The sequence below is a fragment of the Bubalus kerabau genome, chromosome 11 (genome assembly GCF_029407905.1).
Source record: "Bubalus kerabau isolate K-KA32 ecotype Philippines breed swamp buffalo chromosome 11, PCC_UOA_SB_1v2, whole genome shotgun sequence".
Taxonomy (NCBI): Eukaryota; Metazoa; Chordata; class Mammalia; order Artiodactyla; family Bovidae; genus Bubalus; species Bubalus kerabau.
This window is the reverse complement of record NC_073634.1, coordinates 52,191,577-52,204,572: the sequence shown is the minus strand read 5'-3', so window position 1 is coordinate 52,204,572 and position 12,996 is coordinate 52,191,577. Positions and strand designations below refer to the sequence as shown.

The window sequence follows — 12,996 nt, the reverse complement described above, 5'->3', positions numbered from 1 at the left end:
CAAGAGGGGCCACATTTGAGATGTTGGGTTGGTATGAGGCCAGGTAGAGAACTGGTTGGTGTTGGCTTCTGTGCAGCAGTTAAAGGAGAGGGTGAAGATGGACAGATTCAGCTCAGGAAGGCTCTGGACAGACAGACACGCCAGCCTCCCTCATCTTCCAACTGAGGAAGTGCATCCTATCAGGGCAGGGCTGCCATGGCCCATGCAGTGAAGGGGAAATAAAAAGCTAGGGCTAGCACCTTCCCCACTGGAGTCTGTCTTATTGAGGTGAAATTCACAAAACATACAGTCAACCCTTTTCAAATGTACAATATGAGCTTCCCTGGTGGTTCAGATGGTAAAGAATTTGCCTGCAATGCAGGAGACCTGGGTTTGATCAGTGGGTCAGGAAGATCCCCTGGAGAAAGGAATGGCTAACCACTCTGGTGTTTTGGCCTGGAGAATCCCACAAAGGAGCTTGATGAGCTACAGTCCATGGGGTCACAAAGAATCAGACACAGACGGTGCAACTATCACACACACAAATGTACAATCCAGTGTCAGGCAGTGCATTCATGATACTTATTGTGAATAAACTTTAGTCAGTTTCAGAACTTTGGAGGGGTGGGGGTCGGTTTTTGGTTATGGGTGAGTTGCACTCACTAAGGTGGCAGGGACACTGGCCGGGCTCTTCTCTGCATCTCCAGTCCCCTAGCACAGCGCTGGACAATGGCGCTCCTTCGAGCGCCTGTTGAATGAACAAATGATGCCTGTCCAGGTGAACTCCAGGTGAACTCTTCTACCTGATTTGGATGCAGTTCCAGAGAGGACCCGTTGAGCCCGCGTTCCCGAGCCCACTCCACTCTGACCATTTCATACACAGGACTCCTGAGGTGTAGATCTGACACCAGGCTGATTAGGTGGAGCCCCCACTTCACGAGGCAGGGGAATCCTCCCGAGCCGGGCGCCGCCAGCCCCGCGAGAGGCGGTGTGCCCGGATCCCGGGAGCCATAGCCGGCAGCTTTCGATTTCACCCGGTCTCCGTCGCCGCTCAGAGGAGGCGCGCCCCCCGCCCTCTCCGGGCAGGCCCCGCCCCGCCCTCCGCTTCCTCCCGGGCCCCTGGCACTGCGGCCACTTGGGCAGAAGAGCCGGAGCGGCGAGGCGGCTGCGGCGATGGTGAGGGCCCGGGGCGGGGCAGGGGACAGAGGGTGAGCGTGAGGGTGCGGGGCGGCAGTCCGAAGTCCAAGGGCGGGGGCATCCTTCGCGACCCGCGCCCGTTCCCCGGCGAGGTGACGACGGCCGGCCGGGAGCCAGGACCCGTCCGGACCCTTCGCTCCCCGCGTGCATCCCGGGAGGGAAAGTACAGAGCTTGCCGGTCCTGGCTGCCCCGCGCCCAGTGAGTGAGCGGGACTTGCCGGAGCCGAGCAGTTACGCATCGGCTTTCGGAGTGAGACCCCGTGCTGAGGTCCTGGTGGCGGCCACTTACACGCTCTGTGACCCCGGGGCAAGTCACTTAGCCTCCCTGAACCTCTTTTTCCGCATGGTGAAGTGGGGTCAGAAGTACCTGCCTGGCTGGGTCCTTAGGAGGTTGAAGGAGATACAATGGCAGAGATCTGTCTGGCGCTCAGAGCCTGCTCCTGAGAAGTGGTGGGTAATATGATGACCTCTGCAGCCCTTCCTGGGGCGGTGAGGAGCCAAGTCTGGCCCAGGAGTTGGAAACCTGAGCAGATGGGGTGGTAGAGGCCAGGCCAGCCCTGTGGCAGGGCGTTGGAGGGCAAACTCCTTCTCCTGGGGAAAGAGAAAGGAAGATGTTTACAATAAAATTTCCACTGAAGTTATTAGTGGGGCATAGCTTGACTCCCTTCTAAGCCTTACCTAAGGGACACATTCTTGAGTTGAGTCATCCCCTACTCCGTACTGTAGACTCTGGCCTCTGTCCCTGCTTGTCATTTCCAAGGCAAAGGTGTCAGAAGCAGGTGGTGTCCGTCGCTTCTCCCCTTCCCTGGAACTCACGGGAAGTTGTGTCCAGCAGGAAGCAGGCTTAGTGCCTTAAAATTCTGCCATGCAGGGACTTCTCTGGTGGTCCAGCAGTTACGACTCTGACCTCCCAATGCAGGGGGCATAGATTTGATCCCTGGTCAAGGAACTAAGATCCTTGCATGGTGCAGCCCAAAAAAAAGATCCTGCCATGGAGAAGCAGCAGAGGTGTGATGGATGTGGTCTGGCTGGGGGTTGAGATGCCAAGATGGCCTCATCTCCAGGGAACTGGAGGCAGGAAGAGGAAACCGGGCAGGAAGGTAGCAATGAGCTCTAAAGCTGGGCCAGGAAACCGAGGGAGGCCTGGAGAATGGGACAGAGCCTGGAGCCCATTTCCCAGCATGCAGAGCAAGGAATCAGGCAGGGTTTAGGATGGGCTTGCAGCTGGCCCTTAGCACTTGGTGAGAAGAGGAAACTCCTGAAGTGAAGGCTGAGGATGGGATCATTTATTGGGGAGTACTGGAAAACTCTGGGACTCTCACAGGTTCATCTCAGGCAAGTAGTGGATCTGAGCCTGAGACTTGATCTCTCTCCCAACCATCTCCTGGCCCCTTCCCATCTGTGTTTTCTCTCACTCCTGCCCCTTTGTCCACCCTAGCACTTTCCCTTTCTTCTTCCAATCTGGTCCTTCCCTACCTGGTCCTTCTTCCTTTCCCTTCTTTTTTTTTTTTTTTTTTTTAATGTTTATTTATTTATTTTTTGCTGCTCTGGGTCTTTGTTGCTGTGCTCAGGCTTTTCTCTAATTGGGGAAAGCAGGGGCTACTCTCTAGTTGTGGTGCACAGGCTTCTCATTGTGGTGGCTTCTCTTGTTGCGGAGCATGGGCTCTAGGGTGTGTGAGGTTCAGTAGTTGTGGTGCATGGGCTTGGTTGCTCTGAGGCATGAGGAATCCTCCCAGAGCAGGGACTGAATCCTTGTCTCAACCTCTGGACCACCAGGGAGGTCCTTTTCTTTTCTTTGCTGATTCATTCAGTTAACAAGTGTCTCTTGGGCATTTCCCTTGCTAGTCATGGTCAACCAGTACAGGGAATAATAGAGTAGGAACGAAATAGTGATGGGAAAGGTAGAAACTGAGTGGGGAATGACTTGATTCATTCATCTTGTAGATGGTCCTCACTTATGCACTGTGCAAACAGTTCGGGTTTTTGAGCCATGGGCCTTCCTCATTTGCACATAAATTGAGTTGGCAGCATCAAAGAGAGAAAGCAATGGCACCCCACTCCAGTACTATTGCCCGGAAAAATCCCATGGATGGAGGAGCCTGGTAGGCTGCAGTCCATGGGGTCGCTAAGAGTCAGACACGACTGAGCGACCTCACTTTCACTTTCCACTTTCATGCATTGGAGAAGGAAATGGCAACCCACTCCAGTGTTCTTGCCTGGAGAATCCCATGGACGGAGAAGCCTGGTAGGCTGCAGTCCATGGGGTCGCACAGAGTCGGACATGACTGAAGTGACTTAGCAGCAGCAGCAGCAGCAGCATCAAAAGGTCTGGTGGGTCTTTAGCCAGTCAGCTAAAGCATTTGACCTCCCTTTACCACCATCCAGTTTAACACAACGGTTAAGAATGTGATCCTTGGAGTCTAAGTCGGTTCAACTCCCAGATCTTCTATTCACTGACTCTGTGACCTTGGATGGGTGATTTAACCCCTCTGAGCCTCGGTTTCTTATAAAACTGGGATAAGGTTACTTTTCTCAGTGTTATGTTGTGAGGCTTTAATGAGATAAAGTGAGCATTCAGCTAGCAGCTCAGTGCTTAGCTCGGAGTATGTGCCCATTGATTGGGAGCTGTTATTACTGTCAAGATGTAAAACCTTCTCAACAGCCTGCAATGCCTGATGGAAATGCACTAGATGTAAGTTATCAAAGGCCCATGTCAAGTTCTATATATAGGTTAGAAACAATTATGTGCACAAGTCGGCTATAGGGAAGAGCTTACTTGGCTGTGTATTTTGTAAAAAGATTTGAGTTTTATTAAAAAAATTTTTTAGATTCATTTATTTATTATTTTATTTTATTATTTATTAAAAAAATTTTTTGAGCATGGTGGGTCTTTGTTGCTTCACGCAGGCTACTCTCTAGTTGCGGCATGCGGGCTTCTCATCGCAGTGGCTTCTCTAGGCGTGTGGGCTTCAGTAGTTGCGGCTAAGAGGATTTATTAACCACAAGTATTGTGTGGTTCCTGGGATCTGACAGCTAAAAAAAAAAAACAAAACTAGGGAAAATTGGGCTATAGCAACACACGAAGTGTTAGTCCCTCAGCTGTGTCTGACTCCTTGAGACCCTATGGACTATATCCCACCAGGCTCCTCTGTCATGGAATTCTTCAGGTAAGAATAGTGGAGTGGGTTGCCATTCCCTTCTCCAGGGGATCTTATAGCAATAATAATGGCTGTTATTTATTGAGCATTCAGGAATTGCGCTAGGCATTTTATTTGTAATACATCACATGCCTTAGCTAATGTGGGAAATGTTATTGTTACCACTTTATAGATGAGGAAGGGAGGGTCAGAAAGGTCGTGTCCCCAGTCTTTAGTCGCTCAGCTGTTGAGCAGCAGAGGCAGGATTTGAAGGTGCTGGGGGCTATAATGCAGGGTGCAGCTCTTAAGCTCTGAGCTCAGGTGTGAACTGACCCAGGAAGGAGTTGATACCCCAGGTCACTGCCTGGGTGGGTCTCTCTAAGGATGACAACCGTGACAGCTGGCTTAGGGTTTCGTAAGCACTAACCAAGAAAAAGGGCAGACAGGAACGTATGAACGGGAGGTTTTTTGAGAGCTTTGTTTTTCCGAGGAACCAGCTGTTTCTGGCCGGAAAAACCTGAGGGGAGATTTGAGAAGTGAAGGAGGCATGTTCTGCACACAGGAAAACGGTCTGTCAATTTCCTTTGTAACTACCGCCCTCTGTCCCTCAACCCCACCCCACCCGCCACTCTTGGAGGTGCCTCTCACCCTTCCTTCCTTTCTCTCTACCCTCCCTCTCTGTCCTTCCACCCTCCCCCAGCCTCCGGACATCTCCACATACCCTTGCTGATGGCACTTCTACATGCCTTCCAGTGGCTTCTGGCCTGAGTTATCTTACTTTCGTCCGTGCCAGTCTACCACCAACACAGAAATTCTCCTCCAGGCTCAGAAACCTACACTAGTTCTTGGTCCATCCATCTCTCCCTTTGGGAGAGCATCCTTGTTTTTTTTTTTTCGCTACCTCACTCTGCATGTGAAATCCTAGTTCCCAGACCAGGAATCAAACCTGTGTCCCCTGCAGTGGAAGCATCAAGTCTTAGCCACTAAACCAACAGGGAAGTCCCACTTCTTCTTGACTTTTTGCTGCTTTCTCAGGCCCTACCCTGCCCCTCCACCCTTACCTCTGTCTGGAGTATGTTTCTGTCTGCGTGTGGCAGGAGTGTCCAAGCTCCACCTTACCTGGTCCATCTCGGTTCTCAGGAATCATTTGTCTGTTGGCAACTCCAACAGTCTCTATTTGTATCTCATGGTGTGAAGTCATCACTCTCCTCTGATTGTACCATATACATCTCTTTCCCCCAGCCTATAGCCATCTTTTCAAGAACAGCCCCAACTCATTCAGAAAATATTTTCCATGCATCCACTGTGTGCCAAGTGTTATGCTGAGTTCTGTGTGGCAGGAAGCCTGCCCTCTGGTCTCTTATCTCCTTTTAAATCCCGCAGTTCTTTATTTTAATCACTGCCGGCAGAGACTCATGCATATAGTGTCCTTTCTGCTCTGCTTGAGAGAGGCCAAGGAGGCCCAGAGACTTGAACCTCGGGCCTGTGTGTTCCCTGGAGTGAATGTGTTCTTTCAGGCCTGGGCCCATCTAGGCTCCAGACAGGCCTGACTTTGCCACTGGGGGATGGAGAGTGCAGCTTACAGTGGGAGGCACAGCCAGCTCTCCAGAAGAATGTGACCCAACATCACCCCATGCTGGAGAATAAGATAACAACAGCTGTAGCATTTAGAGTAGGAAAAAAAATGACGTGCAGCGTTCCAGTTTCTAGCAGTGGTTCTCTTTTTTTTTTTTTTTTAATAGTTTTTATTTATTCATTTATTTTTCTTTCGGCTGCACTGGGTCTTCGTTGCTGTGTGTGGGCTTTCTCTAGTTGCCAAGAGTTGGGGCTACTCTTGAGTTGTGCTGTGTGGGCTTTTCATTGCAGTGGCTTGTCTTATTGCGGAGCACAGGCTCTAGGGCACATGGGCTTCAGTACTTACAGCTCATGGGCTCTAGAGCACAGGCTCAGGAGTTGCCCCGGGGCATATGGGATCTTCTTGGACCAGGGATTGAACTCGTGTCTGCTGCATCAGCAGTCAGATCCTTTACCAGTGAACCACAAGGGAAGCCCTGGTTCTCATTTTTGAATCCTTCCCAGGTTTTTGCTTTGGACTATTTGAATGTAGGCATGCCTTGGACTATTTGAATGTGAGAGACTCCAAGTAACGGAGTGTAAGTCGCTCAACTGTGTCCGACTCTTTGCGACCCCATGGACTGTATAGTCCATGGAATTCTCCAGGCCAGAATACTGGAGTGGGTAACCATTCCCTTCTCCAGGGGATCTTCCCAACCCAGGGATCGAACCCAGGTCTCCTGCATTGCAGGCAGATTCTTTACCAGCTGAGCCACAGGGGAAGCCCAAATAACGGAGACTTGCTGATTATTCATATAGTCGTAATAATAGTGGTGATGGTGGTTGACCCAGGAAAAGACAGAGATGAGTACAACTTCCCAGCTTTCTTCATGATATTTCCTCATTCCCCAACTGGCTTCCCCCAGTCCGAATGTACCCTTCTATTGTGGTTTGCTGGCCCCCCTCTCGAAACAGGCTGTTTTTCTAGCTCATGAGTAAATATTGACCTACTTGGGTTTCAGATGCCTGCCCCCTCGAAACTCCTGCTGGGTTAGAGAAATACACTGGGGTAACAAACTTGAGCATCAGAGTTGCATTTGGATAAGTTATAATTGGCCCACTCACTGACTCCCTGTGAAAGTCAGAATTGTGCGCTGGCCTCTTGGGTCCCCAGGCTGGTGGCAGACAAAGGCAGGACACTGGCCCCTGCCCTCCACCTGGGAGCTTGTCGTCCAGTTGGGGAGAGAGGACTCATATACTGGGAATGCTTGGAGGTTATGTGCAAGGCAGCTGCGAGGACCCTGTATGGGGATTCTTGCCTGAGTAGGAGGTGGCCCTCTGTGACCACCAGATCCCTTTCCTTTTTCTGGTTTTAAGTGGAATTCAGTCAAATGCTGAAATGTCTGCTGCAGACAATGGGCAATATAGTCTGGCAGGAGTGTGAGCTTGGCCCATGCTCTGTGGGGAGGAGATGAGAACAGGGTTGGGCTCTGGGGGACTGGGCTGGGAGAGGAGGGAGTTGCTGTGGTTTGTTAATCCGCTGGGATTCATCTCCTCCTGGCAGCATGTCTCTGGACTCCAGCCTCCTGCCATGGGTCTCTGCTGGTGCATGTATCTGAAGCCGACTTTCTTCCTTGCTTGTGACCCATGCTTTCTTCCTCTTCCTGACCTCTCCCCCAGCTTGGACCCTGCATCTCCCTTCCCAGTCCTCTGAAATGAACCGGGTTCTTTTGTCAGATGAGGCTGCTGCCCAGGCTGGGAAATTCAAGAGCTGAATCCCAGAGAAGACCTCGGCTATAGCTGAAAAGCTGGAGGCCAGAGGCCAGGAAGGCCAAGGCTCCCAGGCAGACAGGGAGTCAACTCTGAGCACTGATGCGGGAGCAGGGTCAGGCCAGGAGGCAGAACTGGCCTGACCAGTCAGAGGCTGGGGAAGGGAGGAAGGGAGATCTAATCTGAGTGTGTGTCTATGGGGTAGGCAGAGGCTATATGAGATGTGGTGATCCAAAATGACCTCTCTAGCTCTGTGGGCTGGATCTCCTCCCTGTCTGGCTATGGCCAAGTAGCTCAGTTGCTCAGCACCTCTTTAGGCCAGTGGGAAACCCCAAGGCAGGTGCACACTGAGTTGAGGCCACCCTAGAACAGGTGGGGCTTCCCTGATGGCTCGGACAGTAAAGAATCTGCCAGCAGTACCGGAGACTCAGGTTCGATCCCTGGGTGGGGAAGATCCCCTGGAGAAGGGAATGGCAACCCATTCCAGTATTCTTGCCTGGAGAATTCCATGGACAGAGGAGCCTGGCGGTCTGTAGTCCACGGGGTCACAAAGAGTCAGACACGACTGAGTGACTTTCACTTCACTTCACTTCAAACACGTGAGCCGAGTGTCTGCTTTGTGGGAGGGTGGGCAGGTCCTGAGAAGGTCTCATCCTGGGGCACCTTAGACAAAGCTGAGATGCTGGAAGTCAAGGCTGACCTAGGACCTGCCTTGATGGGCATTGTGGGGGGGGAGCCAAAGGTGAGCCATACACCCCAAGAGACCAGCCCTTCATTCAGCACATATCAGACCCTTATGTGAATAATGCTGTTATAATGCTGTTCCCCTTACTCATACACTGCGTGCGCGCGCGCACACACACACACACACACTGGGGGCAAGGAGGCCTCTGGGTCTCATGGCCAAATGAGGGCCACGTGGGGGCATCACGTAGCCCTGACCTTGGGCTTGGTGCCCAGGCAGGGAAAGAGTTGGAGCGATGCCAGCGGCAGGCGGATGAGGTGACAGAAATCATGCTCAACAACTTCGACAAGGTCCTGGAGCGTGACGGGAAGCTTGCGGAGCTGGAGCAGCGTTCAGACCAACTCCTGGACATGGTGTGAGGCCTGGGGAAGCAGAGAGGGAGAGGGAGAGGCTAGAAGGGACCCTAGGAGGGAGTACTCAGACTGTGTCCAGGGCTCTCCCGGCCATGGGTGGGGCCTGACCCTTACCCAAAGGCCAGTGTGGGTTTCTTGAGGGCCCCCTAGCCCAGCTGGCAATGGGTGGGGAGGCCTCATGAAGGATGAAGGCCTTGGTTTGAAGCTGTGGATCATCCTAAAAGGTTGAAAACTGGCATTGTTAACTGGGAGTGAACCCTCAGGGCTGTGAGTCGAGGGCTACACTAGTGTCTAGACCAGGAGTCAGGCTGGGAGGGTCCCAAGACAGGCTTTGTGGAGAAAGGGAGCTGATAGGTTGGGGAGGCTGAGCAAGGAGATAAGGAGACCCCTTGTGGGGATGGGGTTGGTAGGAGGTGGTCTGGGGCTCTGGGGAAACCCCTAACTCCCACCCTGTGTCTGGGGGGTATCTGCAGAGCTCAGCCTTCAGCAAGACAACCAAGACTCTGGCCCAGAAGAAGCGCTGGGAGAATGCCCGGTGCCGGATCTACATGGGGCTGGCAGTGGGCATTGCCCTGCTCATCCTCCTGATTGTGTTGCTGGTCATCTTTCTCCCACAAAGCAGCAAGGGCAGCAGCGCCCCACAGGCCCAGGATGCAGGCCCTGCCTCGGGGCCTGGGGAATGACCCAGCAGGGCCTGGAAAAGAGGCTGAAGAGCCACACTGGCCAGTTCTGGTCTTCAGAGAACCCTGGAGTTCGCTCCCCTCTGAGCCACCCCAGTGAACGTGGAGGGCAGCCTCAATGTGTGCACCTTGGTTACTTCCTGTCATACCACAGACTGGCCCTTGAGGGCAACCTGCTGCGCTGGCTATGCCAAGCCAGCCCCACCTGGAGCTTAGTAAAAACCACTGTTTGGGTAAAAACTGGTGTATGTGTTTGTGTGTTTGAGGGCTTCCCAGGTGGTGCGGTAAAGAGCCCACCAGCCAATGCAGGAGACAAAAGAGATGTGGGTTTGATCCCAGGGTTGGGAAGAATCCCTGGAGGAGGGCACAGCAACCCATTCCAGTATTCTTACCTGGAGAATCTCATGGACAGAGGAGTCTGGCGGGCTACAGTCCATGGGCTCACAGAGTCTGATATGACTGAAGCGACTTAGATGTGTGTGTTTGAAGATCCTCAGATTGGTTCATCCTGCTCTGCCTCCACCCCCATGGCTGCTTAGAAAACAGAAAGTTCCAAAGGACTTCAGCCCTGGGAGGTGACATCTTCTCCCTTCCTCATTGATCCAGTCTTACAGACAGATCCCTCTAGGGTGCAGATGTAAAGATACAACAGCCCCCAAACCAGAACCTTCAACTGGTGCCCTCTAAGTCTGTCTTCCTGAGGATGAAATCTGTTATTCTTCTGAGTTTGGGGCTGTTCAGAGGATCCATAGGATGACAAAGAGGAAGGCACTCCTGTGATCTTTATCTCACAAGGCTCTCATCTTCAGAGAGGCTCTTCCCCCTTGGGTACCTCCTCTAGTTTCTGCCCCCAAGTTCTTCCTCAGGCTCGACACCAGATTACAGATGCGGCATGCGTGTATTTTCAGTTGTTCAGTTGTGTCTGACTCTTTGCTACCTCATGGACTCTAGCCAGGCTCTTCAGTCCATGGGATTTTTTCCCCGAAAGAATACTGGAGTGTGTTGCCATTTCCTACACCATGGGATCTTTTCCCAACCCAGGGATTGAACCCAAGTCCCCTGCATCTCCTACATTGGCAGGCGGATTCTTTACCACTGGGAAGCCCATACAGATGTAGCAGGTGGCAGGAAAAGGGAAGGGCTTTTTCCTATGTGATGCTGTAAGGGGCAGAGTCACAAAGGATGGCCTGGAGTTTGCCCTGTGGGAAAGAATTCGGGCTTTTCAGAGCTCTGGGACTGCACAGGGCCAGGGAGGCAGTGTCTTCAGGACACCAGGAAAGAACATTGGGTAAGGGCCAAGTAAGAAGGAAAGGTCCTACCAAGACCTGGGAAGCAGGGCAGCCACTGCTTGAGCTGCTGCTGCTGCTGCTGCTAAGTCGCTTCAGTCGTGTCCGACTCTGTGCGACCCCAAAGACAGCAGCCCACCAGGCTCCCCCGTCCCTGGGATTCTCCAGGCAAGAACACTGGAGTGGGTTGCCATTTCCTTCTCCAATGCATGAAAGTGAAAAGTGAAAGTGAAATCGCTCAGCCGTGTCCGACTCCTAGGGATCCCACGGACTGCAGCCGACCAGGCTCCTCCATCCATGGGATTTTCCAAGCAAGAGTACTGGAGTGGGGTGCCATTGCCTTCTCCTACTTAACTGCATCTCAAACTCAAGTGTAGGTGGGAAGAGGAACTCAGGGTCAAGTGTGTAACAGAAGCAGTTCCTTGTTAGGGGGAGTGAGGGCTGCTGAAAAAGAAACAAGAACAAACCCTCCAGTTGTATGGAACTGTACCCTCACACGGAGAAGGCAATGGCACCCCACTCCAGTACTCCTGCCTGGAAAATCCCATGGACTGAGGAGCCTGGTAGGCTGCAGTCCATGGGGTCGCTGAGGGTCAGACACGACTGAGCGACTTCACTTTCACTTTTCACTTTCATGCACTGGAGAAGGAAATGGCAACCCACTCCAGTGTTCTTGCCTGGAGAATCCCAGGACGGGGGAACCTGGTGGGCTGCCATCTATGGGGTCGCACAGAGTTGGACACGACTGAAGTGACTTAGCAGCAGCAGTACCCTCACAGTGCATGTTACTTCCGCTAGGCTCACCACCATCAGCCTTTCCTGCGAAAGATGGAGGGAAGCCCCGAGTACTGCACTTAGGTCTGCAACACTGCTTAGAGGTCCTGTGGAATCGGACTTGGGTTCTTACATATGTAAAAAGCAATAATGATACTTCTCGTTGTTCAGTCACTAAGTTGTATCTGACTCTTTGCGACCCCATGGACTGCAGCATGCCAGGCCCTGCAGTCCTCCATTATCTCCCAGTGTTTGCCCAAATACATGTTCACTGAGTTGGTGATACTATCTAACCATCTCATCCTCTGCCACCCTCTTCTCCTCCTCCTGCCTTCAGTCTTTCCTAGCATCAGTCTTTTCCAATGAGTCAGCTCTTTGAATCAGGAGGCCAAAGTATTGGAGTTTCAGCAACCAGGCCTTCCAATGAATATTCAGGGTTGATTTCCTTTAGAACTGACTGGTTTGATCTCCTTGCAGTCCAAGGGACTCTCAAGAGCCTTCTCCAGCACCACAATTCAAAAGCATCAGTTCTTTGGCACTCAGCCTTCTTTATGGTCCAACTCTCATAGCCATACATGACTACTGGAAAAACCATAGCTTTGACTATAATGATACTAGCTCCTGGATAATTGTGAGGAGTATTTATATTTATACCCTGTGTACAATATAAGTGTAATGATTCTAGTTGCCAAATAAACGATAGCTAGCAGCCAAATCATTTAGTACACACACACACACACACACACACCCAGGCCTAGATCAGTTAAATTTGATCTTTAAGACTAAACAACATGTGGAGTTTTTTTGTTTGTTTGTTTTTCCCCTAAAGCTGCAACCTCTCCTTTCCTCCTCCAAGAGATTCATGGGTGCCAGAGATGCAAACTACTTATTAAATTCAAGCCACTAATTTTACAGAAGCTAGGGGAAACGCTGAGCAATGGGCTAAAAGATCACACAGATAGGTAGTTCCCTGAGCTGGTAAGGCCTCTGCTCGGGTGGGGGAGTTTACCCCACCTTTTATTATTGTGCCTAACAGCAGAACTGAATAGGAAAGTTTTGTTTGTTTTGCGGGAGTCGAGGTGGCGTCAAGTGTCTAGTCCTGAACCGACTAGAGCGCAGCGGGTGCTGAAGTGCCCGGCGAGGATGCAGCAGAGCAGCGAGAAGCCCCGACTCCAGGCTTCCCTAGGCTCACAGAACCTTGACCCCTGAGTCAGCGCCTCCCTCTTTCTGAGAGGCCTGTAAGATCTGACCTGCCGAGACCCTCTGAGCCACAGAGCAGATGGAGGACCCCTATAGTTCAAACAGTTGGCTTCTCAAGATTATGCGATCCACTCAGGTCTCCCAGAAACCTACCCTAGACGAGGGGTCCAAGAAGACCGTTTTCTGACCCACCTCGGTCCCTACCATTGGCTTTAACTCTTGGTCACCTGACTTATTCGAGCCAATAAGAGGTGACAAAATGAATACTTCCTCTTCCTATGTGGCGAAAGAGCCACTGTGCCCGCGTTTCGGGGACTCTGA

At 51.9% G+C, this 12,996-nt stretch overlaps 1 protein-coding gene across 1 annotated transcript; it reads left to right on the top strand.

Moving 5' to 3' along the window:
• The first annotated feature begins 1,005 nt into the window (after nucleotides 1-1,005).
• Nucleotides 1,006-9,674, top strand: VAMP5 (vesicle associated membrane protein 5). The gene is made up of 3 exons (XM_055540347.1): nucleotides 1,006-1,155; nucleotides 8,598-8,735; nucleotides 9,209-9,674. Exons 1-3 carry the CDS (start codon nucleotides 1,153-1,155, stop codon nucleotides 9,416-9,418), a joined length of 351 nt encoding a protein of 116 aa, XP_055396322.1. The 5' UTR covers nucleotides 1,006-1,152; the 3' UTR covers nucleotides 9,419-9,674.
• Nucleotides 9,675-12,996: the final 3,322 nt, after the last annotated feature.